General features: G+C 43.6%; 2 protein-coding genes across 2 annotated transcripts; both read left to right on the forward strand.

The window, feature by feature from the left end:
* The first annotated feature begins 302 nt into the window (after window positions 1–302).
* Window positions 303–11,033, forward strand: LOC121561509 (cell surface A33 antigen). The gene is made up of 7 exons (XM_041874062.2): window positions 303–481; window positions 6,117–6,283; window positions 7,603–7,816; window positions 7,989–8,153; window positions 8,250–8,366; window positions 8,915–9,047; window positions 9,139–11,033. Exons 1-7 carry the CDS (start codon window positions 433–435, stop codon window positions 9,542–9,544), a joined length of 1,251 nt encoding a protein of 416 aa, XP_041729996.2. The 5' UTR covers window positions 303–432; the 3' UTR covers window positions 9,545–11,033.
* Window positions 11,034–12,961: 1,928 nt separating this feature from the next.
* LOC123489612 (immunoglobulin-like domain-containing receptor 2) lies at window positions 12,962–18,573 on the forward strand (the record flags this gene model as incomplete). The annotated part of the gene is made up of 2 exons (XM_045220040.1): window positions 12,962–13,197; window positions 18,241–18,573. Coding segments are annotated over exons 1-2 (448 nt in total), but the record flags the coding sequence as incomplete, so codon positions are not given.
* Window positions 18,574–20,597: the final 2,024 nt, after the last annotated feature.

Consider the following 20,597-nt stretch of genomic DNA (forward strand, 5'->3'; position numbering starts at 1 on the left):
CACGTTACCGGCCTCTCTCAATTCTGCACATTGAAATTACAGAAGAGAATAGAATCTATTTGCATTCAAAAATGCATTTGTGTCTTATGGCTGTTGGTAAGACCTAGTCACTGCAAGAGCATACAGGTTTCTCTTGACAAAGTGTAGAGTCAAAGAGAAAAAGGTTAGTCTTGTGAGAGAAACAAAATAACAGGGCATGTGGCGACAAGATAAGAGGGCGGGCAGAGAACGCTACCTGCAAAATGTCGACGTTCTGATTGGCAGATGACAACGTCACTCATTTTTAAGTCCTCTTCACAGCCAGGAACGCACTGAGCACAAGTGTTGGTATTCAGCCTAGTGAGCCTACTACCTGGCCAAGGTCTTGTCCGCGGTCTCTAGCCTACAAAAAACAACGCAGATGACCGGCGAGGTCTTAACTGTTACTTATCGATGATGGCCTCGCAGAAAGGGATGTTTGCTGGGGTTTTACTTTGTCTCGGTGAGTTTACTGATCTTATATAATTTCATAAATGTCTCTATGTTACACTGCAAGAGCCACACCCATGTGTTTTTTAGGGAAATGTCTCTCCTTTATAGACATTTCTACTGTATCGGCGTCACCTCACTTGTTCAGCTCATCTTGTTTTGTACAATTGGTAGAATAGGATGCACTTACATTTGATGAAAAAGCAGAAAGTAAAAGAATGCAATACATTTTGTATTTACTGCCTAGTGTCCAGAGAAGAAGAAACAGAGAGCAGCAGCATTTAAAAATCCTTCAGTTTGTTGATGCACCTGTGCGTCAATCTAAGTAACATAATAAACTTTAAAAAAGCCCAGTCAAAATCCATCAATTTAAACGAGAGATATCAGGTTTTTTTTGCAACGCCTATGTCGGCCTTCCGCATCTGCCGTGGAAGGTGTCCGAGCTACACCTGTGTTTGTCAGACCATGAGACATCCCGGAAATCGGTCTTCTCACGAAAACGTCTGAAGCATCCGAACGGTTTGGCCTACAAACTGTTTTGGACTCGTCTGAAGGAAATCCATACAAACGAATGGAAGTATGGAGGTAGTTTTGTGCCGACAAAAATAAGGGGTTAAATATGCAAAAAAAAAGCTTAAATATTTCCTGTGCTTTCTTATCTCCTAGATATGACACACGTTAAAACCTTATTTCTTATGATTCATTTTATGTTTTTTTTTTTTTTGCCATTTATGAATATGTTATTCAATTATTTCTATGGGCTATAGTAGTAACGGCCAAATTCAAAATGTTATCAAATATATGTATTATTATTATTTTAGGGGTCCTAAAATTCCAAATCAAATAGCTAAATTATATGACCATCTTAAAACAATTCCATATGTTAGCTTAGTACCATAACCCTAGTAGCTAACCCTAACCTTAGGTAGAGGTGTTATTTCATAGTGTTGATGTCTTCACTATTATTCTACAATGTAAAAATTAGTAAAAATAAAGAAAAACCCTTGAATGAGTAGGTGTATCCAAACTTTTGACTGGTAGTGTAAATATATATGACCATTTTATAAATGGTATAATTGCATGATATGATTGCATATACAGTTGAAGTCAGAAGTTTACATACACCTTAGCCAAATACATTTAAACTCAGTTTTTCTGACATTTAATCCTAGTAAAAATTCCCTGTCTTAGGTCAGTTAGGATCACCACTTTATTTTAAGAATGTGAAATGTCAGAATAATAGTAGAGTGATTTATTTCAGCTTTTATTTATTTAATCACATTCCCAGTGGGTCAGAAGTTTACATACACTCAATTAGTATTTGGTAGCATTGCCTTTAAATTGTTTAACTTGGGTCAAACGTTTCGGGTAGCCTTCCACAAGCTTCCCACAATAAGTTGGGTGAATTTTGGCCCATTCCTCCTGACAGAGCTGTTGTAACTGAGTCAGGTTTGTAGGCCTCCTTGCTCACACATGCTTTTTCAGTTCTGCCCACACATTTTCTATAGGATTGAGGTCAGGGCTTTGTGATGGCCACTCCAATATCTTGACTTTGTTGTCCTTAGGCCATTTTGCCACAATTTTGGAAGTATGCTTGGGGTCATTGTCCATTTGGGGTCATTGTCCATTTGGAAGACCCAAGCTTTAACTTCCTGACTGATGTCTTGAGATGTAGCTTCAATATATCCACATAATTTTCCATCCTCATGATGCCATCTATTTTGTGAAGTGCACCAGTCCCTCCTGAAGCAAAGCACCCCCACAGCATGATGCTGCCACCCCCGTGCTTCACGGTTGGGATGGTGTTCTTCGGCTTGCAAGCAACCCTCTTTTTCCTCCAAACATAACGATGGTCATTATGGGCAAACAGTTCTATTTTTGTTTCATCAGACCAGAGGACATTTCTCCAAAAAGTACGACCTTTGTCCCATGTGCAGTTGCAAACCGTAGTCTGGCTTTTTTATGGCGGTTTTGGAGCAGTGGCTTCTTCCTTGCTGAGCGGCCTTTCAGGTTATGTCGATATAGGACTCGTTTTACTGTGGATATAGATACTTTTGTACCTGTTTCCTCCAGCGTCTTCACAAGGTCCTTTGCTGTTGTTCTGGGATTGATTTGCACTTTTCACACCAAAGTACGTTCATCTCTAGGAGACAGAACGTGTCTCCTTCCTGAGCGGTATGACGCCTGCGTGGTCCCATGGTGTTTATACTTGCGTACTATTGTTTGTACAGATGGACGTGGTACCTTCAGGCGTTTGGAAATTGCTCCCAAGGATAAACTAGACTTGTGGAGGTCTACTTTTTTTTTTCTGAGGCCTTTGCTGATTTCTTTTGATTTTCCCATGATGTCAAGCAAAGAGCCACTGAGTTTGAAGGTAGGCCTTGAAATACATCCACAGGTACACCTCCAATTGACTCAAATTATGTCAATTAGCCTATCAGAAGCTTCTAAAGCCATGACATCATTTTCTGGAATTTTCAAGCTGTTTAAAAGGCACAGTCAACTTTGTGTATGTAAACTTCTGACCCACTGGAATTGTGATACAGTGAATTATAAGTGAAATATTCTGTCTGTAAACAATTGTTGGAAAAATTACTTGTGTCCTGCACAAAGTAGATGTCCTAACCGACTTGCCAAAACTATAGTTTGTTAACAAGAAATATGTGGAGTGGTTGAAAAACGAGTTTTAATGACTCCAACCTAAGTGTTTGTAAACTTCCGACTTTAACTGTATATACAGTGGGGAGAACAAGTATTTGATACACTGCCGATTTTGCAGGTTTTCCTACTTACAAAGCATGTAGAGGTCTGTCATTTTTATCATAGGTACACTTCAACTGTGAGAGACGGAATCTAAAACAAAAATCCAGAAAATCACATTGTATGATTTTTAAGTAATTAATTTGCATTTTATTGCATGACATAAGTATTTGATCACCTACCAACCAGTAAGAATTACGGCTCTCACAGACCTCTTCGTTTTTCTTGAAGAAGCCCTCCTGTTCTCCACTCATTACCTGTATTAACTGCACCTGTTTGAACTCGTTACCTGTATAAAAGACACCTGTCCACACACTCAATCAAACAGACTCCAACCTCTCCACAATGGCCAAGACCAGAGAGCTGTGTAAGGACATCAGGGATAAAATTATAGACCTGCACAAGGCTGGGATGGGCTACAGGACAATAGGCAAGCAGCTTGGTGAGAAGGCAACAACTGTTGGCGCAATTATTCGAAAATTGAAGAAGTTCAAGATGACGGTCAATCACCCTCGGTCTGGGGCTCCATGCAAGATCTCACCTCGTGGGGCATCAATGATCCTGAGGAAGGTGAGGGATCAGCCCAGAACTACACGGCAGGACCTGGTCAATGACCTAAAGAGAGCTGGGACCACAGTCTCAAAGAAAACCATTAGTAACACACTACGCCGTCATGGATTAAAATCCTGCAGCACACGCAACGTCCCCCTGCTCAAGCCAGCGCATGTCCAGGCCCGTCTGAAATTTGCCAATGACCATCTGGATGATCCAGAGGAGGAATGGGAGAAGGTCATGTGGTCTGATGAGACAAAAATATAGCTTTTTGGTCTAAACTCCACTCGCCATGTTTGGAGGAAGAAGAAGGATGAGTACAACCCCAAGAACACCATCCCAACCGTGAAGCATGGAGGTGGAAACATCATTCTTTGGGGATGCTTTTCTGCAAAGGGGACAGGACGACTGCACTCTATTGAGGGGAGGATGGATGGGGCCATGCATTGCGAGATCTTGGCCAACAACCTCCTTCCCTCAGTAAGAGCATTGAAGATGGTTCGTGGCTGGGTCTTCCAGCATGACAACAACCCGAAACACACAGCCAGGGCAACTAAGGAGTGGCTCCGTAAGAAGCATCTCAAGGTCCTGGAGTGGCCTAGCCAGTCTCCAGACCTGAACCCAATAGAAAATCTTTGGAGGGGAGCTGAAAGTCCGTTTTGCCCAGCGACAGCCCCCGAAACCTGAAGGATCTGGAGAAGGTCTGTATGGAGGAGTGGGCCAAAATCCCTGCTGCAGTGTGTGCAAACCTGGTCATGATCTACAGGAAACGTATGATCTCTGTAATTGCAAACAACGGTTTCTGTACCAAATATTAAGTTCTGCTTTTCTGATGTATCAAATACTTATGTCATGCAATAAAATGCAAATTAATTACTTAAAAATCATACAATGTGATTTTCTGGATTTTTGTTTTAGATTCCGTCTCTCACAGTTGAAGTGTACCTATAATATAAATTGCAGACCTCTACATGCTTTGTAAGTAGGAAAACCTGCAAAATCGGCAGTGTATCAAATACTTGTTCTCCCCACTGTATATTAAATTATTATAATGTTTTATTTTTAATACTGAACATTTTCAAATTATCCAATGGATTATGTTCATTTACTGGTAAAATAAAAAAAGTGGAGGTACAAAAACCTAAATTCTATTTTAATTAGCTCCATGGCTCAGGTGGCCAAGTGTACGCTACGGCGAAAAGCTGTTTGGCTCAGCTCAGTCGCGACTCGCAAAGAGGAAGAACTTTGCAGGTGTTTCTGATTAACATACAATGCCATGCTGGTGGGTGGTAACATTCAAATAAAACCCAACCCTGAAAAGAAATGTAGACTGAAAATGTATTAGCACATCATGTCATAGGGGAAACACACAGCATGTCATAGGGGAAACACACAGCATGTCATAGGGGAAACACACAGCATGTCATAGGGGGAAACACACATCATGTCATAGGGGAAACACACATCATGTCATAGGGGAAACACACAGCATTGGCACGGAAAATATTCAAAGTCCCCACTTCGGATTTCCCACTTCAAGCCCAAATATATCATACTTTGACTAAAACAATTACTTATTGAATTGTTGTGCAACATCATGGGCATCATCTTTCAGTCTGAAAAAATAATAATTCCTCTCTTGTGGTACTTTAAGGTTTCATCTCCTTCAAGTTGGTGGCAGCTCATTTGCCATTAATTTTCGTGTTACAAAGCACTGTCACGACTTCTGCCGAGGCTGCCTCCCCTCCTTGTTCGGGCAGGTTTCGGCGTTCGTCGTCTCCGGCTTACTAGCTACTGCCGCTCATCACTTCACTTGTCATGTCTTGTCTTGTCAATCACACACACCTGGTGCTCATTCCCCTAGTTAGTATGGGTATAAGTGTTCGCTCTGTCTCCTTGTCTTTGTGAGTGATTGTTCATTGTGGGAAGAGACTCGCTCATTGAGATACTCGCTCATTGAGATACTCGCTCATTGAGATACTCGCTCATTGAGATACTCGCTCATTGAGATACTCGCTCATTGAGATACTCGCTCATGTATTTTGTGCCAGGGTTGATTTTCCCCTTTTTCATTACGGTTGTTGTATTTTGTGTTTGGTCAGGTTGGATTGTTTTCCCCTGTACCTGTTTCGAGTGGCGCTGTTAGCGCATTCAACTGCTGTGAGGAATAAACTCTGCATTTCCCGATTTGACTCCTGACTCCGTCCATTATTCACCACTTAATCTTAACAGTGCTCACCTCCTACAGCTCTATGCCTCCAGTGTCTGTAAAACCTGTCTTCCTGTCTCCCTGTTTCTTCCTGTCCTGTCCTCCTGTTTGTCTCTCTCTGTCCCAGTCGTGTCCACAACTGTAGCTTTACAGGTGTCCATCCCTGAGCGTATCTATGAGTTCGCCAGGGGAGACAACATCACTATACCATGCAGCTTCAAACCCAAGAACCCAACCAACAGTCTGGTCATCATATACTGGTTGGCAGAAGCAGACAATCCAGAAGAGCCAGAGGTAATAAATCAGCCAGAAACTGCTCTGACCAGCCCTGACTATTACGTCCAGTGGGGTTCAATTATTGATCCCCTTGATAAAGGGAGGTAGCTCAGTTGATAGAGCATGGCGTTTGCAACGCCAGGGTTGTGGGTTCGATTCCCACGGGGGGCCAGTATGAAAAGAATAATGTATGCACTAACTGTAAGTCGCTCTGGATAAGAGCGTCTGCTAAATGACATAAATGTAAATGTAAATAAAGATAAGCAATAATGACTATTAAATTAAAATGCTGAGCTCAAAAAAAAATGGGGAAATTGTATTTTATACTAATACAATTGCGCAGAGAAAGAGATTTTATTTAACAAGTAATTCATTTTTTTTCAAAAAGGTAGGGGTCAAAATTGAGACCCCCTAAAGATTCGTATAAATAAAGTAGTAAAATGTTTTTTTGGGGTCCCATATTCCTACCACGTAATGACTACATCAAGCTTATGACTACAAACTTGTTGGATGCATTTGCAGTTCGTTTTGGTTGTTTCAGATTATTTATTACTCCTGAGTGGCGCAGTGGTCTAAGGCACTGCATCGCAGTGCTAACTGTGCCACTAGATCCTGGTTCGAATCCAGGCTCTGTCGCAGCCGGCCGCGACCGGGAGACTCATGGGCGTCGCACAATTGGCCCAGGGTAGGGGAGGGAATGGCCAGCAGGGATGTAGCTCAGTTGATAGAGCATGGCGTTTGCAACGCCAGGGTTGTGGGTTCGATTCCCACGGGGGGCCAGTATAAAAAAATATGTATTCACTAACTGTGAGCGTCTGCTAAATGACTAAAATCTAAATATTTGGTGCCCAATAGAAATGAATGGTAAATTGTCACTTTTATTATAAATAAGAATAGAAGATGTTTCTAAATACATCTACATTAATGTGGACGCTACCATGATTACGGGTAATCCTGAATGAATCGTGAATAATGATGAGTGAGAAAGTTAGAGGGTCAAAGATCATACCCCCAAGACATGCTACATTCTCACCATTACCAATAACAGGGGAGGTTAGAATTTGTGTTAACATTTTTTATTTTTTATTTTACCTTTATTTAACTAGGCAAGTCAGTTAAGAACAAATTCTTATTTACAATGACGGCCTACACCGGCTAAACCCGGACGACGCTGGGCCAATTGTGCGCCGCCCTATGGGACTCCCAATCACGGCCGGTTGTGATACAGCCTGGAATCGAACCAGGGGGTCTGTAGTGATGCAGTGCCTTAGACCACTGCGCCACTCGGGAGCCCATGTTGTACATGTTGTTGTTGTTGTTGACATTGTTGTTTCCAGATATCCATCCTATCCTACTACTCTACTGGTGATCTGGACATCAGTGACAGGTATGACGGAAGAGCTTCCCTGGAGCAGGACATAGCTAAAGGAATAGCCAACCTGAAGCTCTCCTCCATCGGTCTCCAGGACAACCGACAATACGAGTGTCGGGTCTCCATCCCCAAGGATGACAAGGGTCAGCTGGCTGACACCGCCCGCCTGGTGGTCCTGGGTAAAAAACAATGACTTCCATAGAATGAAGTAGAATTACAGAATATTACATAATAAACCCTAGAATGTAGCTTTCATTCCGCTTTATTCCATAATAAACCTTAGAAATCCGTAAAGTGTCGCATGTTGATGATAGTGTTTAACCTAACATTGCAAAAATATTGTGTACACAGTGGCTCCCTCTGTGCCTATCTGTAAGATCAATGGGAGGGCAGAGTACTTCCAGGACATCACTCTCACCTGTCTGTCTGAAGAGGGCTCTCCTCCTCCTACCTACAAGTGGCAGGGCTACGACGTCAAAAACATGCCCCGAGCACCTGCACTCAGGACAACGGAGAGTATGTAGTGTCTGTGTGTGCTTGTTCAGTTTGAGTTCATATGTATGTTGATATGACCTTGACCCTGACCTAACACATTGTATCCATCTCTTCCAGAGGATGGTGTTCTGTCTCTCTTCAACCTCACCATGGAATCCTCAGGATACTACGTCTGTACCTCTTCTAATAAGATCCGCAGTACCAAATGCAACCTGACGCTGTCTGTCATGCCACGTGAGTGTGCAACACGAGACTGTGTTAGCCTGATGAGCTAAAGCTTAGGCATTATCTCTGGGAGCTAACACAAATGTTCAGATCTGAGGCAACATAACCATCACATGAGGCTGGTCCTGTAACAGGATACATACAGACACATTTTATCAATAGAAATGTATATTCCTCTACATCTCCTCCTCACCTCTCCTCTCCTCCTCTCCTCTTCACCTTTCCTCTCCTCTCCTCTTCACCTCACCTCACCTCACCTCTCCTCCTCTCCTCTTCACCTCTCCTCCTCACCTCTCCTCTTCACCTCTCCTCTCCTCACCTCTCCTCTCCTCTCCTCTCCTCTCCTCTCCTCCTCACCTCTCCTCCTCACCTCTCCTCTTCACCTCTCCTCTTCTCCTCTTCTCCCTCTCCCTCCTCCTCCTCTCTCTTCCCTCCCCCCTCCCTCTCCTCCTCCTCTCTCTCCTCTCCTCTCCTCCCCTCCTCCTCCTCCCCCTCCTCTTCCCTCTCCACTCCTCTCCACTCCTCACCACTCCTCTCCTCTCATCTCTCTCCTGTAGCGTCTATGAACATGGGTTCAACAGCAGGTATCATTGGAGGCGTTGTGGTTGGTGCTCTGGTGCTGCTCATCATCCTCATCTACTGCTGCTGCTGCAGGAAGAAGGAGGAGAAAGCAGAGGAGTACGCTATGGGGTACGTATGGTCTGACACACACACAGCAGGAGAGCTGAGATGGTGAGAACAGACAGCGTGCTGAGTCTCCTGTCCTCTGATATGTCCTCAGGGTTCCAGAGGGGGAGGAGTTCCACGACATCAAACCCGTGGTGAACGGCGAGGTTCGCCAGACGCGCAGCACGGAAGACGACGATGACGACGACCACCCACCGAAGATCGTGGACCGGCGCGACCAGTACAAGGAACGCAGCGAGAAGGACTACGATGACCGCCGCAGCGACTACGATGACCGCCGCAGCGACTACGATGACCGCCGCGAACGCTACGGTGACCGCAGGAACCAGGACGACCGCTCCTCTGACCGCCGTGACCGGTACGACCATGACCGTGGTTACGATGAACGCAGCGACGGCGGACGGTACAGTGACCGTTATGATGAGCCCTATGATGACCGTGACAGACCGCCCAGTGTACCGGCCAATAAACCTGCTAAGCCTTCTACAAATAGAATATAATAAAATCACTTTAGTTTTTCCGCAAGGGAACTTCTTTTTAGAGTGGTTCAAAATATAAATAAATAGCGTAAACATAGTAGCTAGGTTAGGCTACACAAAGTGGCTAGCGACTAGGCTGAACTTAGTTACATAAATAACAGGACAACGATAAACACAACATAACATTTTTTAAAGCCTATATATCAGGGATCATCAACTAGATAATTTTTTTCTTTAGTGGAAGGTCAGAGGGCCGGAACATAATTACAAATCATTTGTAGACTGCAGATTGACTGCAAGAAGCCAAAACATATATCATATTTGACGACAAATATAATAATTTATAACCTTGCTTACATTTGTATACGATCACATATACTGTATATCTCTTTCTTATATGTGGGAATACTTGAACAGATTTCCAAAAAATTAAATCACTTGGGGCTGATTTCCTGGGGTTTGTACAGTCTTATGTCCAACAATAAAAATGATAAAAATACAAATATATATTATGTATTTTTTGCTCAGAAAACTTGGGAGGCCAGATAAAAGGGTCCGCTAGTTGGGGAACCCTGCTATAGACTATGATGACTAAAGATGGAGCGGCATTGTATCACTGTTATCTATGTAAAGTCCTTTGATTGAAGGCACGTGGCCTCAAATTGGTGTCAGTTCAGTAGTTAGAAAGCGAATTGAAATGCTGATTCAAAATTTGAAAAGTGCCATTTAGTATTTTCAATGAGGATTTTTTTTAAATCGGAATTTCAATTTGCTTGCCGTTACAAGCTGCCATTGCCTGAAAAACGCTGTGTATCAATTCTCAGTGTAGCTTATTGGATAATTGATTTTGCCACCTGCCTTATTGTCTACTGTTGGTTGGATTTTTATGTAAATCTCAGGTCTTGTCCGTTTGAGAACCACGTGCCATTTGGTGACGGTTTATTTGTTTTTATCAACTGTAGATTGCTAATACCTCCTCTAATGTGAAAAGTTGGGGTTACATTGAATTAATAAAGTTGTTAACCTTTTAATAGTTGTTTTTATTACTTAGAAGTACTGTGTTCTGTTTTGTACATCTATTTTGCTTCATGATGCTTGTTAATACACAGTTCTTCAGCTGTGAGTAGTGTAGTGTCAGGTGTCTCAGGTGAGTCGTCATTAACGTATTCAAACCATGACTTGTTTTTGGAGCGAGAGAGAGATCAAGCATTATGAAAGAGAACCTAGAGCCCCATTTAAGAAGAGAGAGAGAAACTAGATTCACTGTGTGGCATGTGCCTGTCGTTTCACTTCCTCATTATAGCCTGAGGCCAGACAACATACTCACTAAACTGGTGCATAGGAAGTGGCTTTAATCTTTGCAAAAAATGTCTAACATTTATTTTGTTTTTATGCATTTGTAATGTACAGGGACACAATTTAGCTAATTAAAACATAAAATGTTTGAGGTTTTGGTTAGATGTGATGGTAAAATTATAAACCTGTAATTAAAAATGTATCATGTTTCTAATCAGTGTACAGATGTTTTCATTGGGATTAAAGTTAATTTATATAAAAGCAAAATGTTGTATCTATTGCAAGGCCCCAGTGTGTGTGGTTTCAGTGCAGACAAAATAATGTTGCCTCTTTCTCTTTCGCTCTAGAAAATGAATGTACAGAACCTAAAGAAACGACAGAGGGCAGCAATGCACCTTGACTAATTTCTCTTCGTTGTGGGACTGTTGTCTCGTTTATCTCTATCACAGATTAGCCTACGGTGGTACCGTCGATTAGTTTGTAAAAGCGGTGGAACGAACTACTCGTTGAATTCCCAATGTGTTATCACTATGCTTTCAACCATCTAAAAGCACAACAAAATTATCAATGTAAAAACAATGTCTGGTTTTTGGTTTAGTTGTCATCTAAATGTGTTATCACTGCGCTTTCAACCATTTAAAAGCACAACAACGTTCAAATGGGAATACAATGTCAGATATTTATTTTTATACGACTTAATATGTTATCACTGTGCTTCATCTAATAGCACAACCGAATTACCTGGATTGCAGTTGAGATTACATCAAAAGCACATAATGCAAGTGATTAATGCTGTTCGAGATTCTGCACAGATTATTATAGCAATTGAGAAGATCTCTCCAAAGATATCCTGCGTCCTTTGCATGCTATCTTGAACAAGATTGGGTATTCAGCCTAGTGAGCCTACAACCTGGCCAAGGGTTTGTCCAGTCCCTAGCCTAGGAAAAAAGACTCAGATGACCAGATTACATTTAAACAAAGTTGAGTCAACCAGTTTGTGCCCAATGGGCTGCCTTTATTCTCGATTATAAATATGCACCCATCGACTAAGAGTCATTGTTAAATGAAAATATAATATTCAATCGATTTCTAATAAAACACAATTTTATATCCACCTGCACTAGGATACTAGTGGTCGTTCTTGAATTAAGGTGTCATTTGGGCATGGCATTTTGGAAAAAAATGAACTGTATTTTTCTAGATTTGTTTTTATTTAAATGTATTTGGGGTACATCTTCCCATTCTAAATCAACTAATGGTAGCTTAATGTCTTTTCCTATTTTATACCATTATGATGCCATTGTTCCACCAGTAGGAGTAGCAACACCAATTACAGAAACAACAATGAGACATTTTAGGTCAATTATGATTTTCTGAAATGGAGGCCACAAATGCTCAAATCTAAGGTCATCAATCCTTTTAAAAAACTATTTACTAAAGTGATATGATTAATCATTTTGCTCACAATGTTACTTAGCTTCATTCAAATTGACTAACACCAAGTGACACGTTGGATTCAGACACACCAAATGATCAATGGAATCATCAAATGTCATAGTGACATAATAATATATTTTATTTAATATAGACCCCTCCCCTGATAACAGTTTGCCGCTGGAGAGAATGCTCAAGGTCCTTGTATATCTTTGTAATCAGGGATTTTCAAGGCGGTAACACCAATGACATAAAACTGAGGGACACACATGTCTTTATTGTTTTTGTTTCAATGTCTAGCATTCAAAATAATAGATAGATAGATACCTCTAAATCGCCAAGACATGTCACTACACCACTACACATCACCAGTAGGACAAGCCAACCTGTTAGCCCCCAGTAGTTTCTACAATGCATACAAAATTATGTTTGTAGTATAATGAACTTACATATGTTTTCTTATTAAATAACAGTAAAAAAAAAAAAACGGTATTACTTGTCATGTTTTTGTAATTTTAAAGTGTTTTTACATGGTGCCAAAGTCAAGGATCCGCATTTACCACCGCAATTCAAGAATGACCTCTTTAGGCTACATAGTCCCATTGACCACCACATGTAAAGACGCTTGAGTCACTTTTAAATAAACGCCCCCCTTGTCCTCAAAACGACCAAACCGCGCATGCACCACCCATTTCTCAAACGGTACAGTCCCGTTATACTCGGGCAGAGCTAGGAGCGTTACAATCCCGTTATACTCGGGCAGTGCTAAAACCGTTACAATCCGGTTTTACTCGGGCAGAGCTAGGCGCTCCGAATTGCGGTTTCAGGAATGAGGTGGAAAAGGCGAGGAGAACATGTACATAGGATTTCTCTAAACGCAAATACTTTGATACGGAAGATGTGTTTGTTGCTGAGATTGTGGATTCCTGTGCTATTCCTGACAGGTAGGTGATGAAAATGTATATAACTTTTTACTGACTAACTAGCCAACCTAGCAGTGTAACAGGTTAAACAGCTTTATCATGTTGAGTTTTCTCCTCACCTCTTTTACTTTTAAGATGTTTGTGTGCTGGGCTCGAACCTGCCCTCGTTTTGATTTCTAACAGAAAAAAATGGTTGATGTTTTTTCCGTGTTTTTTGCACATCAACTTTTTTTTCCAGGATTTACAAATGGAAAACATTTCAGGAAAGAAGGATACATTGTAGCCTTCAAAGAAAAAACCTTAATTTACTTTCAAGTTACAGTAACGTAGACCTATAGTACAATATTTGTGAAGCCCGTAAACGACACAAAGTAACGGATTTGGAATGTAGGCTATCCTGCCGTTTGATTTCAACATCACGAGGGATAGAAGTATGAGCTTTGTTGTGTGGCTTTAGTGCAGCGCAATGAAGGCAGCACTGGTCTGGCGGCTGGAGCTAATCTACTGTTTGTTCCATGGTACTCATCCATGTGTGAATGATGTGAAGGGAAGTTTAGAGGTCACGGATTAGGAAGGGCTGACTTCAATCAGTGTACAATAGCGTACATTGGAGTTCTAATATCCATTAATTAATTAATTTAAAAAATTACAGTGAAGTATGAAAAAAGAGTTGTGTATTACAGATAGGGAATAATGTTTTGTAATCGTTTAGTTTTCAGAAATTATAAACCTTTAGATTATAGATTCTATCCCTGAGTCCAAGTTGTCTAATGTAGGTTACAATGCTCCTTTTTGATTATGTAATTATATATAGAAGATTTGTAGATTTCTCCAGCTCTGTGTTTAAAATGTACTTACAGGTAGCAGCAACTGTTTGAGGGACACCATAGGTCCTTAGACTAGCAGCAGGTGTTTGAGGGACACCATAGGTCCTTAGACTAGCAGCAGCTGTTTGAGGGACACCATAGGTCCTTAGACTAGCAGAAGGTGTTTGAGGGGCACCATAGGTCCTTAGACTAGCAGAAGGTGTTTGAGGGACACCATAGGTCCTTAGACTAGCAGAAGGTGTTTGAGGGGCACCATAGATCCTTAGACTAGCAGAAGGTGTTTGAGGGACACCATAGGTCCTTGGACTAGCAGCAACTGTTTGAGGGACACCATAGGTCCTTGGACTAGCAGCAGGTGTTTGAGGGACACCATAGGTCCTTAGACTAGCAGAAGGTGTTTGAGGGACACCATAGGTCCGTAGACTAGCAGCAGCTGTTTGAGGGACACCATAGGTCCTTGGACTAGCAGCAGGTGTTTGAGGGACACCATAGGTCCTTAGACTGGCAGCAGGTGCTTGAGGGACACCATAGGTCCGTAGACTAGCAGAAGGTGTTTGAGGGACACCATAGGTCCTTAGACTAGCAGAAGGTGTTTGAGGGACACCATAGGTCCTTAGACTAGCAGCAGGTGTTTGAGGGACACCATAGGTCCTTGGACTAGCAGCAGGTGTTTGAGGGACACCATAGGTCCTTAGACTGGCAGCAGGTGTTTGAGGGACACCATAGGTCCGTAGACTAGCAGAAGGTGTTTGAGGGACACCATAGGTCCTTAGACTAGCAGAAGGTGTTTGAGGGACACCATAGGTCCTTAGACTAGCAGCAGGTGTTTGAGGGACACCATAGGTCCTTGGACTAGCAGCAGGTGTTTGAGGGACACCATAGGTCCTTAGACTAGCAGAAGGTGTTTGAGGGACACCATAGGTCCTTAGACTAGCAGAAGGTGTTTGAGGGACACCATAGGTCCTTAGACTAGCAGCAGGTGTTTGAGGGGCACCATAGATCCTTAGACTGGCAGCAGGTGTTTGAGGGACACCATAGGTCCTTGGACTAGCAGCAGGTGTTTGAGGGACACCATAGGTCCTTAGACTAGCAGAAGGTGTTTGAGGGACACCATAGGGAAAAGGGCCTTATTTTCTAACGCTCTATGTGCAACTTTCAAACTACAAACAGCGTAAGGAACAGGTCTGTAGTGGACTTGTGCTCCCTGCCTCTCCTCTCCCTCCCTTTCCTCCTCACCCTTTCTTTGTCTGCTCTCCTGAAGTGCTGTGGCCTGCGGTGTGAGGAATGTAGCCTACTACACACCAACCCATTTCCCCTGTGCCTCATAGAAATGTAACTTTCATCTTTCTCTCTCTCTCTCTCTCTCTCTCTCTCTCTCTCTCTCTCTCTCTCTCTCTCTCTCTCTCTCTCGTTCTCCTTCTTCTCTCTCTACACTGTTTCCCTCCCTACCATCTCTCTCTCTCTGTCTTTTAATCTTTCTCTCTCTCTGTGCGTGTCTGAAACAGCTAGGCTCAGCTCCCTCCTGCAAACTCTGTAGACCCCTCCTGCAGACTCTGTAGACCCCTCCTGCAGACTCTGTAGACCCCTCCTGCAGACTCTGTAGACCCCTCATGTAGACTCCGTAGGGCTCTTCTGTAGACTACGTAGAGCTCTTCTGTAGACTCTGTAGGGCTCTTCTGTAGACTCCGTAGAGCTCTTCTGTAGACTCTGTAGGGCTCTTCTGTAGACTCTGTAGGGCTCTTCTGTAGACTCCGTAGGGCTCTTCTGTAGACTCCGTAGGGCTCTTCTGTAGACTCCGTAGGGCTCTTCTGTAGACTCCGTAGGGCTCTTCTGTAGACTCTGTAGGGCTCTTCTGTAGACTCCGTAGGGCTCTTCTGTAGACTCCGTAGGGCTCTTCTGTAGACTCTGTAGGGCTCTTCTGTAGACTCAGTAGGGCTCTTCTGTAGACTCTGTAGGGCTCTTCTGTAGACTCCGTAGGGCTCTTCTGTAGACTCCGTAGGGCTCTTCTGTAGATGAACTAATAAAATAAACCTCCACCCCTGTCCCTGCTCCCCTACTGAGGTGGTTTCCCTGGAAACGAATAAAGCCTGTGTTCCCAGTAGCTCTCCATCCTCTGAAAGACCCTGCTGACTTTCCTGTTGTTTCTCTTTCTGCTTCTGGGAATGTTATGGCAATGTTTTGGGAATGTTCTAGTAATGTTATGGAAGCTGTTACTGTTTTACTGATGGCTCACCCCGAAGTTCCCTGTTTCATGAAGCGGTTTGGGAGAATGTGACAACTCTCCCCGTCTCTACTGGCTACCACACACACACACACACACACACACACACATGAATGAACGCTCGCACGCCCACACACACACACACACACACACACACACACACACACACACACACACACACACACACACACACACACACACACACACACACACACACACACACACACACACACACACACACACACACACACACACACACACAGGACATGATTAAATGAAGCTACCCATCCCCCATCTCTCCCTCTCTGCTCACTGTTCCAGTTCAGACCACACTGTTCACTGATCTCACCTCCCACTGCCTAGTCAGAGAAACACACCACACACACACACACACACACTACACACTACACACTACACACACACCACACACACACACACGTTTAGCAGACACAGATGTTTGTAGGCGTGTGTGTTTTCAGTTCATCACCTGCTGATAGACTGGACTGTCCAGCTGTGTTGTCAAGCTCCTGCTCAGGAGATCTGTAAGCTCAGAGCTTATTAACCAACTGGGTTTGAACTTGGGGCCTCTACTCACCACAACACTGTTTGCCCCCTGAGCTTGAGCCTAGGCATGAACTCTGAGAGCTAACGCTAGTCTTCAGGTCTCAGGCAAGGTTCCTCATCATGAACCACTGAACCACCTCTGCTGCATTCTGTTCAGAATCATATCAACTAAACTCAGTGAGTCAGATACAGACAGAGTGAATCAGCTGTTTTTATGTTTTTAGGCTTTGAGACTGTGGTCATAGTGACCACTTATGTTAAGTGTGGGGGGATTTGCTCAATCACCACACTGGTAAAGCCGGGTAACTGGTATTTAAAATGAAAGATTACCACACCAGCAACATATCATTCTGTTCATTTTGTTGAGTCAGATTGCCTATGAAAATTCCAATCGACTCCGATGGAGAATTTCTGTGTGTGCGCCCTATTCCCTACATAGTGCACTACTTTTGAGCCCTATGAGCCCTGGTCAAAAGTAGTGCCCTAAATAAGGAATAGGGTGCCATTTGGGACGCAGCCCGTGTCCAATTGTACAGACAGGAATTGAACTGGAACAGACCCTGAGAAACTCTGATTTCTCTTCAGAGGTTCATGAAAACCTTGTAGTAGCCTCAGCCCCCAGCCTGTGGCTGAGACTAACCTTATGGACACTTGTTCAGGATGAAAGGACCCTCTGCTTCTCTTTCCCAAACAAGGAGACAAGAGGATGATTTCCCGTCAAGTCCCTGATCCAAGCAGACACAGTTAACACAGTCTAGGTCTGGGAGAAATGAAGGCTCTTCTAACTAACCCAGTTTCACCCTCAGAACCGCGTGTCACAGGTGGGAAACCAACTGAGGGTGATACTGATGAGGAAGTTGCACGCAAGGCTACCTCATCACGAGAGCATGAGTCCAACTCACATCCACTACACGCAGTCAGACTAGCCTACTCTTGTTCTATGTCACGTTGATTGTAACAGTGAGGCTGTAATTATGAAATAACTGTGTTTAAGGAGCTGTGTGGGAGAATGAGGCTGGAGGTGAACATTCACTAGATTATCTAATTAGCTGTTGGTCTGAAGTGCTGGTCTCGTGGTATATGTTGGAGGGCGGACAGGGCCATGCTGCGGATCTGGGGATTTCTCTCTATATGTCTGTTCAGAGGGACACTGCCAGCTAGCCAGGTCCCAGATTTGTTTGTGCTATCATGTTATCTCCTTGTCATGGCAATTAGTGACAAGGAGTTGACGCAAACAGATCTGGGACCAGGCTATGCCAGTCTGACTTCTCTGTCAGAATGTCTCTCTCTTAATTCGTTGATGTAAAGAAGGTGTGACATCATCTCCCCCCCTCCCTCTCTCTCTCTCTCTCTCTCTCTCTCTCTCTCTCTCTCTCTCTCTCTCTCTCTCTCTCTCTCTCTCTCTCTCTCTCTCTCTCTCTCTCTCTCTCTCTCTCTCTCTCTCTCCCCCAGATCTCCCATCATGCTCAGCCATCCAGGTGTCTGCTCGTGAAGACAGGAAGTATGCCATGCTGTTCCAGTCGGTGGTCCTGCCGTGTCAATACTCCACCATGTCCACCCAGACACCTGTGGTCCAATGGTGGTACAAGTCTTACTGCCGCGACCGCACCCGCGATGCCTTCAGCTTCCCGGAGAGCCTGGGGGTAGGGGGGTCTGAGCTGGGCTCCTCGTCCCATCTAGACTGCTCCGATTCTAGCCGCACCGTCCGCGTGGTGGCCTCAGTCACCGGATCTTCCATCACCCTGGCCGAGCACTACAAGGGGAGAGATATTACTATCATCAACAGTAAGACATGGCACTCACTACTAGTGTTGTTGATGATGGTAGTACATGATGTCCAGGGAGGCTGGTCAGATCCACTAGATAAAAGACATGTCACTAGTGTTGTTGATGATGGTATTACATCAAGGGGACTAGATGTCCAGGGAGGCTGGTCAGATCCACTAGATAAAAGACATGTCACTAGTGTTGTTGATGATGGTATTACATCAGGGGGACTAGATGTCCAGGGGAGGCTGGTCAGATCCACTAGATAAAAGACATGTCACTAGTGTTGTTGATGATGGTATTACATCAGGGGGACTAGATGTCCAGGGAGGCTGGTCAGATCCACTAGATAAAAGACATGTCACTAGTGTTGTTGATGATGGTATTACATCAGGGGGACTAGATGTCCAGGGAGGCTGGTCAGATCCACTAGATAAAAGACATGTCACTAGTGTTGTTGATGATGGTATTACATCAAGGGGACTAGATGTCCAGGGAGGCTGGTCAGATCCAAATAAACATCAGGTAGATAAAGGTCACAGGAGGTAGAGGTCACATGCAGGTCACAAGGCTGCCTTTCTTCTCAATGATAAACCACACGTTGACATGCACCCACCCACATGCTTGCTGTGAGGTCCTCTGAAGAGACACTGAGACGGTGTTGTGGAGGACAGGCAGGGTGATGAAGAGTGATGAAGAGGAAGAGACGCGATAGTCCGGGGTCCCATTGTGACATAGCTACATGGCTTCCAGACCCTCATCCACGGGGACGCGCATCCCGAATGCGCACCTCCCCAAAATTCCCAGCCAACGTAGCTCCACGTACTCATCCTCTATTCATTTGAATGTGTTGACAGTTGGAGAAATTACTTGAGCCACGCCAAGAATTCAAAGTATGAAAGTCAACGGTCCAATATTCTAGAACTCTGCTGTGCGTACGCATGCACGTATTGGACTCTGATAGCCGCTTTAGACTCAGAGGCATCGTTGTCCAGACAGGAAGAGAGAGAGAGAGATGGAAAGAGTAAGAGATAGAGGGAGAGGAGAGAGAGAGAGCGAGAGGGGCGGAGAGGGAGACAGAGAGAGAGAGGGGGGGGGAAATAAGGAGAGGAATGGACCTGCAAATGGACCCCAGATTTATGGAGCTGTAAGTCAGGGATAAGAATCAACCCTCTCTTCTCCTGTGACCAGATGGACAAAAGAGGATTTTTCCCGCATTGCTGTGCTTTAATGTTGTCCTCTCCCTCACCCCTTGTTCTCTCTCTCTCTCTCTCTCTCTCTCTCTCTCTCTCTCTCTCTCTCTCTTTCTCTCTCTCTCTGATGTGAGGCTGTTCAAAATGAGCTCTCTCTGTTTTTCTCTCTCTCCCTCTCTCTCTGTCTCTGATGTGAGTCTCTTCAAAAGGAGCTCTCTCTCTCTGTCTGTTCGCTGTAAAGTCAGCCTTAATGGTTTGGTTCCTCTGGTGAACCTTGGAAGGGCACAAACACGTTGAACTTCCTCCCCTGTTCCAATAATCTGTGGAGTAAGGATGGAGGAGGGGATGGGGGGATGGAGGGGAGAGAGAGAGAGAGAGAGAGAGAGAGAGAGAAAGGTGGAGGGTTGTTAAGTTATGTATCAGACATGGCAAGTAGACACATCAATATACACTACCCACATCAATATACACTATACACATCAATATACACTGCCCACATCAATATACACATCAATATACACTACCCACATCAATATACACTATACACATCAATATACACATCAATATACACTACACACATCAATATACACATCAATATACACTACCCACATCAATATACACTATATACATCAATATACACATCAATATACACTACCCACATCAATATACACTATACACATCAATATACACTACCCACATCAATATACACTATACACATCAATATACACTACACACATCAATATACACTACACATATATATACTACACTTACAGTACCAGTCAAAAGTTTGGACACACCAACTCATTCAAGGGTTTTTCTTTATTTTTACTATTTTCTACATTTACATTT

Source organism: Coregonus clupeaformis, unplaced genomic scaffold (assembly GCF_020615455.1).
Source record: "Coregonus clupeaformis isolate EN_2021a unplaced genomic scaffold, ASM2061545v1 scaf3067, whole genome shotgun sequence".
NCBI lineage: Eukaryota > Metazoa > Chordata > Actinopteri > Salmoniformes > Salmonidae > Coregonus > Coregonus clupeaformis.